Below are 17835 nucleotides of genomic sequence, written 5' to 3'. Positions count from 1 at the left end.
CACGGGGTGGTGGGGAGGACAGCGGGGCAGGAAGGGTGACTCACTTCTGCAGGTGGGCAGGGTGTCACTCCACTGCCCACTGGCCAGGCACTGGGACCGAGCAGACCCCTCGGCTATATATCCCGGGTTGCAAACGAACTTGACCACGTCGTTGAGGTTGAACTGGCTGCCCTGGGTGAGGCCGTTGATTGGATTGCCGGGGTGTCCACAGGTAATCGCTGCAATCGGGACAGAGGACAGGTGAGCCCGCCTACCATTCCACACCCCCAGTCAGCCTCTTCCCTCCTGGGATGGTGCCCGTCCTGCGCCGGTCTCCAGGGAGAGCAGGCTTTGGCTAGATCATTGAGGGTGTGGGATAGGCAGGGGCACACTTTACAGGTAGTATTATTTGCCAGCTTTCTACCAACTGGGCAAAGGATCATGACACCCTCACCAAAGCTAAAAAAAACACCCGATTTCATTCAAAAGTGAGGTGAATGCTGAGCATGACAACCTCGGGAGTCCCAACTTTTCAGGGAAGACAGACCAAAAAGCCTGCAAGGGGGACTGAGGAGGGGTCAGAAACAAAGGCCAGCATAGCTCAGCACGAGGCCACAGACGGAGCCAAGGGGACAATCCCAAGTCTCCCAAGATCATCTGACAGAGGGAAGGGCGTCAGCCTGTGGGTTCATTGGTGACCCAGGACCGTCTTCTGCTGTTGCAGCCCTAGCTCACTGCTTCCCCCTTACTCCCAGGCTGCAGGCCTTGTCCAGGGACAGCAGGAACCGCCACCCATCACCACCTCCTGCGCCCCGTTCTGTCCCTAGAGTCCTGTGCTTGCCACCTGCTCCAGAGCTTTGCCTGTGACATCCTGTCTCTTGCCCTGCATCTCCTGGCAGCGGGGCTCAGGACCAGGGATCCTTTTCATGAGGAGGTTCTCTCTGGCTGGGGGAAGAACTTGACTCAAATGTCGTGGCTAGAGTGGACAGTCGTGATGCTTAACTGGAACTGTCACCTTGATCGAGTGGAGAAATGCCGGGGAGATCAGAGAAGCCCATGTCTGCATGCCTCGATGGGGGTGTGCCCACACATGAGATGGGGGTGCTCCAACCCAATGAACGGATTAGTAATCCCTCGGTGGAGTGATAACGCTAAGGCAGTTGGGAGATGGTAGAAAGAAGGAGGCTGGGTCTAGCAGGAGGAAGTACAACATCAAGGGCTTGTCCTTGGGACCCTGGCTTCTTCCTGTCTCGCCTTTCTGTGCTTCCTGGCTGCTGGGATGTGAACTGCAGGGCTTCACCACAGCCCCCCCCCACTGTGATGGATAGACACGTCTGAAACCTGGAGCCCAGAATAAATCCTTCCTGTTGTTATGCCAGGCACGCTGGTTTACAGGGATGAAAGCCCGAGTTCTTATCCCAGTACCCGTGTCTTTGACCCAAGTCTAACGGGAGTGTTGTTAGGCTGGTCAGGCACTCTCTACCCAGGCCCCGGTGTCTGGCATTTTCATGTGAGTCCCCTGGGTGCAATGACATGTGTTTTGTGTAGACACACCTGGAAGGGTGACTGGGTATGACTGGGTCTCATTTTCTGTAAACTCAACACTGAGGCGGTCGCTAAGGCTGGTTTCAGACATTGCTATGGAGTGGCCTGCTTATCTTAGTGGCTTGCTCCCATGTATGAGGAGCCAGATAAAGAGGAGCAATTAAAAACAAAGCTTTGCCTTATAACAAAAGTTAGGAAAAAATAAACCCCTGCATTTCACATAAAGGCTCACTTTAGGGAACTCTAAAAAGTGAAAAATTTTCCAAATTACCTGTAGGTAGCAGAGGATAATGGTGCCCATGTAAATCCCCCCAAATGCAAATTAACAAGAACAAACAAGAGAACAGAAAACTCAGGTCTGGAAAACAACCAAGACAGGGGCTGCCTCGGGCTTTACATCGCCTGGACGCAGCAGAATGAACACACCAGGCACAGCAGGCCCGAGCCAGATCTGAAAACCGTGTTCTAAGAGAACACTTGAGGAATGCGCACAGAATGGATGCACTCAGGGACCCACTGGATATCCAGGGAAGCTGTCTCGTAGCATTCAGCCCTAGGAGAAATATTAGACTTTAGGGGAGAAGTGAAAAATAACAAGAATCTCCCTGAAAACCACCCGTGTATGGGTGTGAAGCTAATTCACTTCTCCAGGTTGAATGCTCAGACAGAGCCTAGAACGGTGGTTCCTCAGGGAAGGGGTAAGTGGAGAAAGGACATACTGCTGTGACGACTCCACGTTGCAGCAACACAGGACAGTAAAGTCTAGGGGTCAGTGCACAGCACAGTGTCTGCAGTTAACAGTATGGTATTGTACACTGGATGTTTCCCAAGAGAGTAGACTGCCAGCGTGCTTCCCATACACACAAAGAAAAGGAAATGATATTGTAATTTACTTGACAGTTGTCATCATTTCCCGATGGACATGTATACTAAAATATGCTTAAAATTCACAATAAAAAGGTGAAACACGTGCATGCTCGAATGTGTGCTTACATGCAGTAACATACACCAAAAAAATTTATGATGGAAGGATATTTTAGAAAATCAAAGAAATGACTTGTGATCCAGGATTTTATGGCCAATCTGGCTGCCTTTCAAATGACAAGGGGGTAGAAAAGAGTTTTAAACAAGCAAGCATCCCTTTGTGTGCTGGTACAGACCTATTATACCAGCATTCAGGAGGTAGATGGACAAGGATTGCAAATTTGAGGTTATATAAAGGGACCTGGTCCTAAAATACCAAGCTGGGGATGCGGCTTAGTGGTAAAGTGCTTATTTAACACACACTAGGTCATGAGTTTGATCTACAGGGTGCACGTGCACACGTGCACACACACACACACACACACGCACACACACACACACACACACACTCATCACCACTATCACTACCACCAGTACACACACACACACACACACACACACACACACACACACGCACACACATGCACACACGCACACACACACATGCACACACACGCACACTCACCACCACCATCACTACCACCAGCACACATGCACACACACACACACACACACACACACACACATACACACACACACTCACACTCACCAGCACCACCATCACCATCAGCAGCATATACACACAGAAAAAACAAAACAAAACAAAAACAAACCATGGAAGAACTTGAGACTACTATGCAGAGGGTTGCACCGAAGAGTGTACCAAAGATTAAACTTGACCCTGCTGAGAAGCAACTGGGAAGGCCTTGGCAGAGTTGGTGATGAATTTAATTGTAGGTCCAAGAATAAAGCAAAAGTGGGAGCAAGCAATCGAATTATAGTTCATAAAGTACATGATAAACATTCCCAGCCCTGACGGAATAGAAGACATGCCCCTGAGAATGAAGAGAGGGAAGAGGAACAGGCTGTGTAGCCATCACCTGGAAGTTCAAGGATACTTAGTATTGACAAACTAGATACCAAAGGGTTCAACAGAAACATGGGGAACTGATGGCATTTCAGTGTACCAAGTACAAAGTCAACAACTAAGATCCAAATATCAAAGGGAGTAAACATCATGATGACAGAAAACACAAGAGGATTAGGACCGAACATGTAAGACATAGCAACCTATATGAAAGACTTTAACCTATGAGCAGGAAGATATTTCACGTTGGTGCACAAGAGTGCAAGTTAATAGATGTGCAAGGCATTCAGGGATGGTCAAAGGTGTGCCACGAAAAAATGTGAGAGTTGGAATTCTAAGTCTGAGATCAAGAAAAGTAAAATTCAAGCTAAAAACACATTAAAAAGTGATGAAGAGGCCGGGCGTGGTGGCGCACGCCTTTAATCCCAGCACTCGGGAGGCAGAGGCAGGCGGATCTTTGTGAGTTCGAGGCCAGCCTGGGCTACCAAGTGAGCTCCAGGAAAGGCGCAAAGCTACACAGAGAAACCCTGTCTCGAAAAAACCAAAAAAAAAAAAAAGAAAAAAAAAAAAAAAAGTGATGAAGAAGGTACTTTTAAAGTTGAGACGTCACAGTTTGCAACAGAGCTACAGTAGTCGTGACTATATATGCGTCACATGACACAGAAACTACCTCAGGAAAAGTAAGGAAACATGAAATGCACTGATAACAGAAAACTTTAAACACGCCTCTCAAAGAAAATAGCTCAAGTGGGCAAAATACAGTAAAAACATAGAGGACAGAATTCATAAAGTACGTCTTAGGAATACACCTGTCCGTATTTGCAGCAGAATTACCCACAATGCTGTTCTTCTCCAGGGCACATGGAACATTCATAAAAATTGATCAACTGTTTATTCGCAAGAAAAGTATCAATAAATTTCAAGAAACAAAATTATTGTTGATAATGAAGATAAAATAAAAGCAAAAAAGACCCTTTGGCTTAGAAATTTAAAAAATTTATTCTATTAAAATCTTCCAGGTGTAGGGGGCAATTAATGACAAATTAAAAAGCTGCTAAGAATAAGCATACATTATTAGTATGTATGAGATATAATTAAAACAGTTGATCAGAAGGAATTTTATAGCTCCAAATATTTATAACCATAAAATAACGTGAAATGAAGGAATGGAGATGAGTGGGGTTATTTGTATATGCTTGTCATCTGCTTGCTGTTTATGCATGTGTGTGTGTGTGTGTGTGTGTGTGAGTGTGTGTGTGTGTGTGTAATATAATTTCCAAACAGACTAGAAAATGAACAAAAAAAAGTAAATCAGTAGAAATCACAAGGGAATAATAAAAAAAAGTAGTTAATGACAGAGACCTGAAGAAATGATGGAGTGGTCATATCTTTGGGGGCAAGAAGGATATACAAAACCTTTGGCTAAGAGGCAAAGGGAGGAAGTCCGAGTTGACGCTGAGCCCCATGGCTAGGGGGAGTGGACGACAATACTTACGCACACAGAAAGGGGTCTTGCCCGACCAGTGATGATCTTGCTGGCAGATGCGCACAGACATGCCGATGAGGCGGAAGCCGGCGCTGCACTGGTACACCACGCTGCCTCGGTAGTTGAAGTTTTCCCCGTTGATGTGCCCGTTGACAATGGGTTCTGGGGTCCCACAGTGTCCGGCTTTGGTGGGATGGGGAGAGAGAGTCAATCAAAGAGGGACTTCTACAAAGTGGTGGAGAGCTTAGGTGGGGTGGGAGAGAAAGGACCAAGAACTCAGCCGTACTCCATCTCCCCACCTCCCCTGGAGAACAGTGATCCAGGAGTGACTTCAGGAACCCCAGATGTGATAGGAAGGGCGCTGTGGGCTTGGTGACCCCCAACACCGAAGTTGCAGTCCAAATGACCAGCTCTGAGTTTGTGAGTTTGTGCACAGGTAGAGCTCAGCACTCCCCACAGTCTCTGGGGTTGCTATGGTGTGCTGCTTCACCATCGTCCCAAGACAGTGGGGGCCGAGTGATCATGAGCCGAAAATTCCAGAACTGTGAGCCAAGATTAATCTTTCCTTTCTATGAATTGATGAACTCAGGTATTTTGTCATAGTGCTAGAGAGCTAACCCAGGGCCGTCCCCTGGGTACCTACCGTCTAGTGAGCATCATAGCCTAATTAAAGCCAGCACAGCTCGTCCTGCTGAGGACCACCACGCACGACCTGATGCCTGCCCAAATCTATCCTTTCTGAGTGTCACCTCAGTGAGTTCGAATGAAGCGTGGGCGCAGTAGTTTCCCGGCATTCCCTCGGCTCATTTGACTGTGTGGCTACCATAACTGCACCCCAAACAAGTGCCCAAGACAGGGGTTACTGGCCATGACCTCCTGTACCCTGGAGGTCACTAGTGTGTACACTAGAGACAGATCACCCAATCCACCCTCCTAGGCTCATCTGGCTGAGACTCTCTTTGGGAACTGAAAGAGCCCAGAAAATAGTAACAGAAGAAAGAACTTAGATAAGGCTCAGTCAGAGAGTACATTAGGCCCGGGAGCAATGAAAATTTTCTCCTTCATAAGCTAGTGGTTTGCTCAGTGTATATGCATGTGTGTGTTATAATGTGCATCCATATATACATATGGATACATTCAAAATAATTCTCTAATACATAATATAAAGGATATGTTAGGTGCATTATAAGAATGTGTCTCTATAGGGTGGAGGCCAGGCTGCACTGGTCATCCCAGGGGCTAATTAGGTGAGTGGGTTGACCCTCTGATTAGAGTGTGGACCCCCAGAGTCTGGTCTCATTCTTTCAAGTTCCCCAAGAGAAGCTAGTCCTCAGCTTTAGTCACAGTGGATGCCTCAAAGTTGGCGCTTGGAGTAAGGACTTTCTGAGAGCAGGCAGGTAGGGTGGGGCTGGGGGACCACTCACCAAGGCAGCGGACTTCAGAGCCACTCCAGAGCCCATTGGCCATGCACTCCCGCACCCTGGAGCCCACCAGCGTGTATCCGGAATTGCAGGAGAAGATGGCCGTTGCCCCGTAGACAGACATGGTTCCGATGCGGTGTCCACTTGGAGGTGTGGGGAGCTCTCCACAGGAGATGACTGAAAAGATCACAAAATGCTCAACAAACCAGTCCCAAGCTAGGGACACGAGACACGTGCTGAATAAGATGAAAGCAAATAACGACCGAAGCCAAGAACAGCCTCGCCTTCCTCTCCTGGAATATGACCAGAATGTACCGTGACACTGGCTTACCCATCAGCATGTGTCCCCAGGAACCCAGGTTCCGTCTCTAGAGACAAGGCTCAGGCTTGCATGCTTGTTAAGAACTCCACAGGTGGCTAACATGGAGCTGTGGTTAGGAAGACATGGTCCTCCATGCTTCCTTCTTCCCTCCTGTACAGACCCAGCTGCAGGTCTTATCACACGTGTATCCCTGCCTCTTCGCCTTGTCTCTCTGGTAGACTGTAAGCTTCTAGCAGGCTGGAGCCACACTCTGTTTTTTTTTTTTTTTGTGTGTGTGTGTGTTGTATGCGCCCGTGCACATGCTCGCACATGCTTGCACATGTGTGCACGTGTGTGTGTGTGTGTGTGTGTGTGTGTGTGTGTGTGAGAGAGAGAGAGAGAGAGAGAGAGAGAGAGAGAGAGAGAGAGAGAGAGAGAGAGAGAGAGAGAGAGACACTGTGTGGAGGTCAGAGGGAAACTTCTGGTGTCTGTCCCCACTTTCCAGTGTGACAGGGTCTCGTTTCTGCCACATACACCAGGCTAGCTGGCTCCGGATCTTCCAGATAGTCCTCTGTCTGTCTCTGCCTCTGGTCTTGCCACGGGAGTGCTGGGATCACAGATGCACTCACTATCACAACCCATTTAAGCCATGTCCTCATACTTGCATGATGAGCCGTTTACCCACGGAGCCATCCCCCCAGGCAGGCCACACGCTTCGATCTTTGTACCTCTCTGGCACCTGGCCTATAGTTGGGTCCCAATGAATGAATTAATCAGTGCAGGCTGCGCTGGAGGCTTATGAAAAAGGAGCTTTTAGTAAGATGACACAGTGCTAAGAAGCAAGCCTTTTCCCAGCTCTGGATTCTAGGTGAGCGTCCAAAACGAGGTATGCTGCACTCGCTGGGGGCCACCCCTCTGTCTACTCCATGTAGGAGACAGTTCAGGTAGGAAGTACCATGCACATGTCCTTCTTGGGCTTACTTTGGCAGGTGGGCATAGACTCTCCCAGGCTCCATCTCCCGTTGGCCTGGCAGCGGATGACCCTCTGGCCAGTGTAGTAGTAGCCAGGGTCACAGATGAGCATCAGCTGGGCCTGGAACTGGTACTGGGTCTCAAAGATGAGCCTCCACCGGCCATGCTCCACGCTGATGCTGCTGATATCGGGGCAGGTCACAGCTGGGGGGACACGGAGCAGGGACAAGAATCAGCTAATTGATGACGGAAGATGGCACAAGAGTCTAGAACAAGGGACTAGGGGAACCCAGCACGGGAATGATGAATGCAGGAACATTCAGTTTATGAATGAATGGAGAGGGTTGGGGAGGAGGATGCAGCAGGTGGGGGAGCACAGATCTATAAAATGGTAATGAGATATTGATTTGTTTTGCCCTTGTCGGCTACTGGCTGTGGACTGCACACTCCATTTGGTCAGATTTCAGAACTGTCCCACCCCTCTCTTTCAGATGCCTCTCCAATAGCCCAGGCTGAGAGTGGCTTTGAGATTCTGATCGTCTTGCCTTCACTTGTAGGGTGCTGGGATTACAGCCAGGGACTACCAACCTCAGTTTATGCTGTGTAAGCAAGCTCTCCACTCACTGAGGTGCATCCCTAGAGCTGGAGACCTCTCTATTTTTTTTTTCCAGAAAAGACAGAAATACGGATATTTTAAAAAATTTTTCTTGATTATAAAACTTGAAGTAGTGTGTGTGTGTGTGTGTGTGTACATTTTCAATGAAGCAAACAAAATCAAAACCTGTATCATTGGACTGAATATGGTCCATTAGGTTGTCTACTTGTCTTTTGATCACTAAATTGTCACTTTAGAGTTCTGTGATCAAGGGACATTCATGCAGCTTTCTGGTTATTCTAAGTGCCGTGGTGGTTTATGAAAACACCCCAGAGCATGATGGTCCTTCAGTGTTCTGAGAGGAACTCACAATGGGGACCACTGTTGGTAGACACCCTCCTTCATCTTCCCTGAGTCCTCTAACACCACCCCCCCAGGGTTCTTAGCTCTCTACTGAACTCAAAGCCCACTCCTTACAGGAGTCTCCTCAGCTGGGTGCCCAACTCCTCCTGCCTCCTGCCACCACTGCCCGGGACTCACGGACACACTGTGGGGGGACATTGCTGTTGCTCCACAGGCCGGTGTCCAGACACTCGGCGCTGGCCTCAGAGCCCGTCTGGAGGTGGTAGCCTTCATTGCAACTGTACACAGCCTTCGTGCCCACCGTGTACTCCTTGCCAAACACAATTCCATTTTTGGGAGCATCGGGGAGACCACAGGAGAGAGCTGGCAGAGGAGAAAGGGTGTCGTGAGCATTTCTGACCCGAGATGTCCTGAGACTACACTTTCATCTCTCCCATCATGTCTCAAAAACCCGAGTAAAGACCAACAAACAAAAAAGGCCCCACTGAGAAAGACAACAGAAGAGCCGTCATCAGAGATCTCAGAAAGGACAAATCGGAGGATGGGATGGAGAGAGAACTGGGCTCACAGATCAAATACAGGGAAAAGGCTGCAGCTCAAACCCTGCAGGGAGGAGCCTCGGGGAAGACTTCCTTCCATTCTGCCCCGCTGGTGCAGTGTGGAGGCATTCAAGCCTCTTCTTGCTGAAAAGAACCAGGTGCCCCTCTTCCTCAAGGAGTGGGGACAGAGTCCCTTGAAAGAGTCAGGAGGGCCAAGGTGCAGGTTAGCATTCCAAGGGATGCTCTTTTTAATAAAAGTTTTATTACATTTTATTTAATTAACGTGTGTGTGTGTGTGTGTGTGTGTGTGCGCGCGCGCGCGCGCGCGCGCGCACAGGTTCAGCTGCCACATGGAGTTTAGGGTCTCTCCATGTGAAGGCTGTCTGTTCATCCCTGCTGCACACCCATATCCAGATTTTACTCATGGGAGAAACCTCCTGGGCAAAGAGAGTTACACAAAATAATGGAACCCAACCACCTGCTCCCTAGCTTTTACTTTTAAAATATGGACAATCAAACATTACTACACAAATGAAGAAAACCAGTAGTGTTAATGTGATAACAGTAAGAATAAACACCTGGAGGGTGGGGCAGGGAAACTCCCCTCAGGAGACAGAGCTAGTTCAGGAAACAGGAGATGCAGGATTGCTGAACTAGGCAACCCGTAGTATCCTGAGATTAAGTGGCATTCGACATTCATGAAATGGGAAGAGAGAGCTTTGAAGAAAAACATCAGAGGAAGAACTCCTTCAAACTGTCAAAATACACATGAAGTAAAGGGACTGGATATTAAAAACAAAAATTTTCCAGAATAAAGACTGAAAACAAGGGAAAAGGACTGAAAATGGGGAGGATCAGTCTGAGGGGTCCAATGTCCAACTGTTTAGAGCTTCAGAAAGAGAGGAGGAAGTGGGTGAGTTAACAGAATTATCCTAAATGAACATTTCCGGGAGCCGAAGAAAGACACAAGTCTTCAGGCCGAAGAGAACAAAGAGACCATTGGGAGGCAGGGAACCCGGTGAAGGAGGGGATCAGGTGGACCCTTCCATCACCTGTGTTAGGATCCAAAGAAACTGAACAAAGCCTTCAGACTTGAGAATGACATTATTTGTAACCTAGAGTTTAATCTGTTCACCCCGCTAAGCAAAAGTAATGACACCATATGGAAAAATAAAAAATCCAGGATGGCTAAAACAACCCTGTATAGTCAAGGAACTTCCAGAGGTAGCACCATTCCTGACTTCTTCAAGCTCTACTATAGAGCTATAGTAATAAAACCAGCATGGTATTGGCATAAAAACAGACCTGTGGATCAATGGAATTGAATTGAAGACCCTGATGTAAATCCACATACTTATGAACACCTGATTTTGACAAAGAGGCAAAAATTATACAATGGAAAAAAAAGCATCTTCAACAAATGGTGCTGGCATAACTGGATGTCAGCATGTAGAAGAACACAAATAGATCCACATCTATTGCCCTGCACAAAACTGAAGTCCAAGTGGATCAAAGACCTCAACATAAATCCAGTTACACTGAATTTGATAGAAGAGAAAATGGGAAGTAGCCTTGAAAACATTGGCACAGGAGACAACTTCCTGAATATAACACCAGTGCATAGACACTGAGATTGACAATTAATAAATGGGACCTCCTGAAACCGAAAAGCTTCTGTAAGGCAAAGGACACTGTCGATAAGACAAAACAGCATCCTACAGAATGGGAAAAGATCTTCACCAATTCCACATCTGACAGAGGGCTGATCTCCAAAATATATAAGGAACTCAAGAAATTAGACACCAAAATACCAAATAATCCAATTAAAAAATGAGGTACAGATTTAAGCAGAGAATTCTCAATAGAAGAATCTCAAATGGCTGGGAAACACTTAAGGAACTGTCCAACATCCTTAGTTATCAGTGAAATGCAAATCAAAATGACTCTGAGATATCATCTCACACCTGTTGGAATGGCTAAGATAAAAAATGCTAAGGGCAACCCATGTTGGAGAGGATGTGGAGTAAGGGAACTCTCCTCCACTGCTGGTGGGAGTGCAAACTTGTACAACCACTGTGGAAATCACTATGGCAGTTTCTCAAAAAATTGGGAACCGTTCTACCTCAAGACCTAGCTATACCAATCTTGGGCATATCCTCAAAGGATGCCCAATCATACCACAAGGACACTTGCTCAACTATGTTCATAGTAGCGTTATTCATAATAGCCAGAACATGGAAACAACCTAGATGCCCCTCAACCAAAGAATGGATAAAGACATTGTGGTACATTTACACAATGGAGTATTACTCAGTGATTTAAAAAAATGACATAATAAAATTTGCAAGCAAATGTATGGAACTAGAAAAAAAAAAACATCCTGAGTGAGGTAACCCAGACCCAGAAAGACAAACATGGTATGTACTCACTCATAAGTGGATATTAGATGTAAAGCAAAGAATAACCAGGCTACACTCCACAGCCTCAGAGAAGCTAGGTAACAAAGAGGACCCTAAGGGATGTATGGATTTCCCTGGGAAAGGGAAATAGATGAGATCTCCTGAGTAAACTGAGGGTGAAGGGGAGGGGATGGGTAGAGGGGAACATGAGGGATCAGGTTGGTCAACTTGGGGGTGGGACAGAGGGGGAGAGTAATGAAAGAGATATCTTAATAGAGGGGGCCATTTTGGGGTTAGTGAGAAATCTGGTGCCTGGGACACCTCCAGGAATCCACAAGAATGACCCCAGCTAAGATTCCTAGCAATAGTGGAGAAGGTGCCTGAACTGGCCTCCTGTAATCAGATTGGTGACTACCCAAATTGTCAACAGAGAGCTTTCATCCAGTAACTGATGGAAGCAGATATAGGGATCCATAGCCAAGCACTGGGCTGAGCTCTGGGAGTCCAGTTGATGAGAGGGAGGAGGGATTATATGAGTGGTGGGGAGGGGGTCAAGATCATGATGGGGAAACCTAGAGACAGCTGACTCGAGCTTGTGGGAGCTCACGGACTCTGTCCTGACAGCTGGGGAACCCGCATGGGAACAACTAGGTCCTCTGCATGTGGAAGACAGCTTGGTCTGTTTGTGGACCCCCAGCAGTGAGATCAGGACCTATCCCTGGTGCATGGGCTGGCTTTTGGGAGCCTATTCCCCATGCACGGATGCCCTGCCCAGCCTTGATGTATGCTCTCCAGAGAACCCTCATTGCCATAAAGGAGGAGGTGAGGCAATCCTGCTGGGTAGTAAGTGGGGGCATTGACTTCTCAGTTGTGGAAGATGGGTTCCAGAGAATACAGCCGCTGAGAGACAGGGCCTGAAGAAAGCTCAGGGCAGAGAGTGGGGTTGGGACCTAACAGACCAGACACTTGGAAGTTTCCAAATGGATTCTGGAATAGAGTTGTCCAGGCTGATATCGCTAGAGACAAAGAGACTGAAGCCAATGATATCTGCTGTGTTGACAGCCAGTCCCACTGTAGAATATTAATAATAGATTTTTGGTCTTTTCCATATGGGTTAGGAGGTTGTAAGGGTCAGAGCTGACAGATGTCATTAGAGATGTCAACACACTGGGAACCAAGAAATAGAAAATCCAACAGCAGTGCCTTCTCTGTCTACAGTGGGCAATCCTTTCCTTCTTTTTTCAGTGCACACATGATGTTGGGACTCAGAGAAAAGCACTTTCACTGCTGCTGGGAGAAGCATTCATGAGGAAAAAATCTGAGCAGGGCACAAGGCATCAACAGCTGCAAAGTCTGTGTGTGCTGTGGTCCACCAATCTCCTTGCTGGGAATTCCACTTGAGGAGATAAATAGGAATGCTCGTGGAGATAGAATTACAACTATATGGTAACAACATACACAGAAGCCCAAATGACCCACGGTAGGATGACACCTAAGTGAGTGCCAGTTTTCCCATAATGCTGTGCAGCCATCAACAACAATAACAAGGAAGTAATGGCAATTGTATGAAAGATGTTAATTGGTATTTAGGAGGACAAAAGAGATATACTAAATTATTAACAGTAGTGATCTTGGGGCACAATTATAGTTCATTTTCACTCTTTTCCTTTGTGCTATTTGTTATTCTTACTTTTTCAGATTTCTAGTCTGGAAGTATATTACTTTTTGTGTGTCTATGTGCATGTGTGTTCATGTGTACTTTGTGTGGGGGGGCATGTGGAACCCAGAGGGTAGCCTTAACTGTTGTTCCACAGGTACCATCCTAGGTTTTTGAGATAACATCTCATCTTATGCCTGGGTTTCACCAAGCAGGCCAGGTTCAAGCCTCAGAGATCCTCCTGTCTCTACCACTCAGGCAACGAGATAGCAAGAGCATGCCACTACCCCTGGCTTTTATATATGGGTTCTGCAAGATCAAACTCAGGTTCCATGCTCACAAGGCAAGTACTTTATTGACTGGGCCATCACTCCAGTCCCTATGTCTTTATTTTTTATTAGTGCTTATGGATTATACAGAGCAAGGTATTTCATCATGATAAGAACGTATGTTCTTATAAAGGGAAAAGCCCCCATCAATTTTAAAAGGTAATGCGTGCAAACTGAATGGCAGGTCTCAGGGGCTTGCTCGACTCATTTGGTTTAGGAACCAGACCCCATGTCTCCCTGCCTTTGGGAGTTCTTAACTGCTAGGAGGAGGCAGGTCCCTTCTTACCGTGGGGTTCCTGACACCGCGCCCCCCACCCATCAACAGCACTTCCTCTTCCTATCACTTAATGTCTTACATCATCACCTCTCCTGGGGTGCTGGAAACACTGTGCACCTGTCATCCCCAAAGCTGGAGATGCAAAGGCCTGTAGTAAATGTTTGCTGAAGGAAAGACTCCATCCCCAAGCCCTGGGAGATTCACGTGTAGCCCGGACGGCTCCTGAGACCAGTCCAAGGTGACTTGGAGCTGAGCCACCTGGCTGCTGCTTTAGCCCTGCTGCTCACCTTGACAGAGAGGAATGGCCTCACTCCACAGGTGGTAGCCTTGGGGGTGCCGGGTACAGATGGCCATGCTGTGTCCCACCAAACGGTAGCCTGTGTCGCAGCCGAAGTGGATGGAGCCGCCCGGCTGGGTGGTTGTCTGGCCCAGGATGAAGCCGTGGAGCGGAGCCTTAGGCAGGCTGCAGTAGGGAGCTGAGGAGTGAGAAGAGGCTGAGTGGAGGAGTGTCAGAGTCCCACTTCTGGGACGGACAGGCTGTCCCATAGCAGCTCCTCCCCCCTCCCGCCCCCTTTCCTCTGCCATGGCCGAGTTCTTTGCTATTTAGGAAGACTGGGGTGGCTGACACCGGACAACAGTTAAGTAAAGCCAGCACAAGAGCCAAGAAAACAAATCAAAACAAAGGGTCATCGAGGACGACACCACCAACAACCTGTTCTGTAAACCACAGGGTCTCCTCGGCTGCCTGAGCACAGTCCGGGTTGCTTTCAAAGCCCTTGGGACCACAGGCGACCTTGTAAGCCAGGGCCCAGTGGGACTGGTTTCCTAAGTGTGTGACACCCTGGCAAGTCACCGAAGCTGGCTGAGCTCGAGTTTCCTTCTTGCAATACCTCCCTCGTAGGTGCTCGAATGGTGTGTGTGTGTGTGTGTGTGTGTGTGTGTGTGTGTGTGTGTGTGTGTGTGAGAGAGAGAGAGAGAGAGAGAGAGAGAGAGAGAGATTGAGAGAGAGAGGACAGGATGTGTGTGTGTGTGTGTGTGTGTGTGTGTGTGTGTGTGTGTGTGTGAGAGAGAGAGAGAGAGAGAGAGAGAGAGAGAGAGAGAGAGAGAGAGAGAGAGAGAGAGAGAGAGAGAGAGGACATGAGTAAAGCAACCCAGTACAGAGCAGGTCACTCATTAGGCTGTTGTTCTTCTCTTCTGTTGTATCGGGGATGCCTGGGGATCTGGGATATACATCTCCCTACAGGGCTCATTCCCTGGCCCCCCGACGTACGGCTTAACATATTCCATTCATTTATCCGGTAAAGAGTTCTCAGGAGTCACTAAGTGCCAGCTGCTGTTCTGGTGTTGGGGTCACACAGAGAAGGAAGCCGACAGAAGTCCCAGATGGAGGGGACCCACGCCACAGCTCCTGCTGGGGACCCTGTGTGACAGTTATCGCTGACAACTGGACAAGGCCTAGACTAACCTAGGGACAACTCTCTGGGCACAGCTGGGAGGGAGTTTCTACACTGCGTTGATGGAGGTGGGAAGTCTGCCCCAGATGTGGGCAGCGCCATCCCGTGGGCTGGTCCTGGACTCAACGAAAAGGAGAAAGTGAGCGGAGCACCAGTGTTCATCTCTCTCTCTGCTTCCTGACTACAAAGGCAATGTGACTAGGTACCTCAGGCTCCTGCCACTGTCACTTCCCCATCATAGTGACAGACTGTATCCCCAAATCATACGCCCAGATAAACCACTTCCTCCTTAAATAGGTTTAGTCAGGCATTGTATCATAGCAACAAGGAAAATAACTAACCCTGCTTAGTTCTGTGAGGCTGTGAGGGGAGGATGATCCAGGAGCCTCACCCCCCCTTCCCCTTCATTTGCCTGAGGGTCTCTGGCTGGGCTTCCTGAACAGCTAGGGATGAGTGGATTGGGAAGCAGGCCCTGTCCTCACAGGCTCTCACGGAGAGACCTCTGACTTCCGGCCTGCAGGTTATGGCTCTGCGCAGGTAGAATGGTATCTTAAATGTGTGTGCTCTCCTGCTATGCCTCTTCTGTCAGGAATATCTCAAACCTATGCACCTCCTTCACCCAGGAAGGAGAATCCGATATAAAATACGCTTAGTCACTGCGACAGACACAGGGCTAAGTCACGCACGTCTGCGGTCTCTTAATTATTAAGTACTAATTGCTGTACTGTGTAATGAATTTCTTTTCTACATGGCATATGTACTGTAATTACAACTGACTCATTACTTCCAAACACATTAGTCTCTGAGCAGTAAGGCAAAGGGAACTCCTTAAGAGCTCTTAGCTCCAAATTCAGCAGTGATGGTAGGAAAATGCCATTTTCCCTTGACAGGAGCAGCCACCAGGAACTCAGCCTGGAACCCCCCAATGGGTTATCCTGAGGTTTCTTTTAAACTGAGGCCCGAACAGTTAGTGCTCTGTCAAATAACCCCATTACCAGCTAGTAAGAGGGCAGTAACAGGTCATGGGGTCATGAGGCCAACTGTGGGCATCTGGGAGAGGGGAGTGTGGGTGGGGTCTGCAGAGGAAATGGACTTTGAGGGAGTCAAGGCAGGGCTCCCCTCAGCTCCCTCTGGTCAGTTCTTCTCGTACCCACTGGTTCTCCAGAACTACCCCTGGGTCCTCATAGTGTGACTGGTCTTGCAACAAGGGGACCTATTAGAAGATACGGACAAATGGTTCTTCAGGCAGAACTTGGTGATGTGCCATCTCTGCTAACCAATATTCTTGTGTGTGTGTGTGTGTGTGTGTGTGTGTGTGTGTGTGTGTGTGTGTGTGCAGGTGTAGGGATGTGTGTGTGCACAGGTGTGTATAGAAGGTTGAGGTCAACTTAGATTTCATTCAGGATACTGTCCACTTTATTTTTAATTAATTAATTAATTAGCCAATTAATTAATTAACCTATCTATCTATTTATTTTTGAGGCAAAGTCTCACTGGGACCTGGGGCTCACTAACTGATTAGGCTAGGCTGGCGGGGGTGAGATTACTCGTGCATGCCATCACACTCGGCTTCTTACCCGGGGTCGTAGAGGGTTGGACTAGGGTCCCTGTGCTTGTGTGGCAGGTACTTTGCTGACTGAGCTATATTCCTGGCTCCCTGAAACTGCTGGTCTTTGTCTAATCCTTGTCTGGCATTCAGGCATGAGGTGGAACTCCCATGATCCGCAGGCATTCCTCACAGCCTCCGGGGCTGGAAAGCATTCACTGGACTGCCCTTCCCAGCCAACATCAAGGTTTCAGCTTATCAAACAGATCAGTGGTCCCCACAATGAGAGTTCAGAGAAAGTCTATTTTCTCCATCTAATTGTATCCCAGGGATATTTTTATCAAAGGCCTGGCCTTTGATCTGACCATGCCCAGACAATATGGCTTAAAAAAAAAAAAAAGAGTGAAATCCTGTCAATTGCAGCAGCGTAGACGGAAGTGGAGGATGTCACGCTAAGGGAGTCAGGCACAGGCAGCCGGGTGTCTGAAGTGGAGAGTGTGATGGGGTCAGCAGCGCTTGGGACCAGTTGAAGGCAGAGGGGGTAGAATGACGTTGGTTACTGGGCACAGAATTAGGAAGGACCAAGTTCTCAGGTTTTGCAGCGCAGATGGGCAGCTGCAGTTCATCACACACTGACTATGCATTCCAAAGGTGGTAGAAGAATGGATTCCAACAGTCTCCAGCACAGAGAGATAAACGTGGGACGTGACAAGCGTGCTAATTGCTCCCACTGATCGTTATGATTGTACATACATATCAACATGTCATACTGTGCACCTCACAGATATGTCCGATTGGCATCTGCTAATGAAATGATAATAAAGGGATATGGCTTGCACAACAGGAAAGGGTGTTCTCTGATACTGTGGAATAATGCTTTTGTACACTGGTTTAATAAAACGATGACTGGCCAATAGCCAGGCAGGAAGTATAGGTGGGATAAGGAGACAAGGAGAATTCTGGGAAGGGGAAGGCTGAGTCAGGAGACGCCATCCCGCCATCCAGGGAGCAGGATGTAATGGCACACAGGTAAAGCTACGGAACACGTGGCAACATGTAGATGAACAGAAATGGGCTGAGT

General features: G+C 48.0%; 1 protein-coding gene across 8 annotated transcripts in view; it reads right to left on the bottom strand.

Annotated features, from left to right (window-relative positions):
• Positions 1-17835, bottom strand: part of Csmd2 (CUB and Sushi multiple domains 2) — a 576074-nt gene that overhangs the window by 39829 nt on the left and 518410 nt on the right. For all 8 annotated transcript variants that reach the window (XM_042271897.2, XM_042271900.2, XM_042271904.2 and 5 more), the window contains 6 exons: positions 14042-14230; positions 8731-8916; positions 7605-7799; positions 6326-6499; positions 4911-5084; positions 45-218 (listed from right to left, as the gene is read on the bottom strand). In XM_042271897.2, the coding sequence (XP_042127831.1) occupies positions 45-218; positions 4911-5084; positions 6326-6499; positions 7605-7799; positions 8731-8916; positions 14042-14230 (1092 nt within the window). The remainder of the gene's footprint in view (positions 1-44; positions 219-4910; positions 5085-6325; positions 6500-7604; positions 7800-8730; positions 8917-14041; positions 14231-17835) is intronic.

Source organism: Peromyscus maniculatus, chromosome 2 (assembly GCF_049852395.1).
Source record: "Peromyscus maniculatus bairdii isolate BWxNUB_F1_BW_parent chromosome 2, HU_Pman_BW_mat_3.1, whole genome shotgun sequence".
In the NCBI taxonomy this organism is placed as follows: domain Eukaryota; kingdom Metazoa; phylum Chordata; class Mammalia; order Rodentia; family Cricetidae; genus Peromyscus; species Peromyscus maniculatus.
This window is presented reverse-complemented; position numbering and strand designations above follow the sequence as displayed.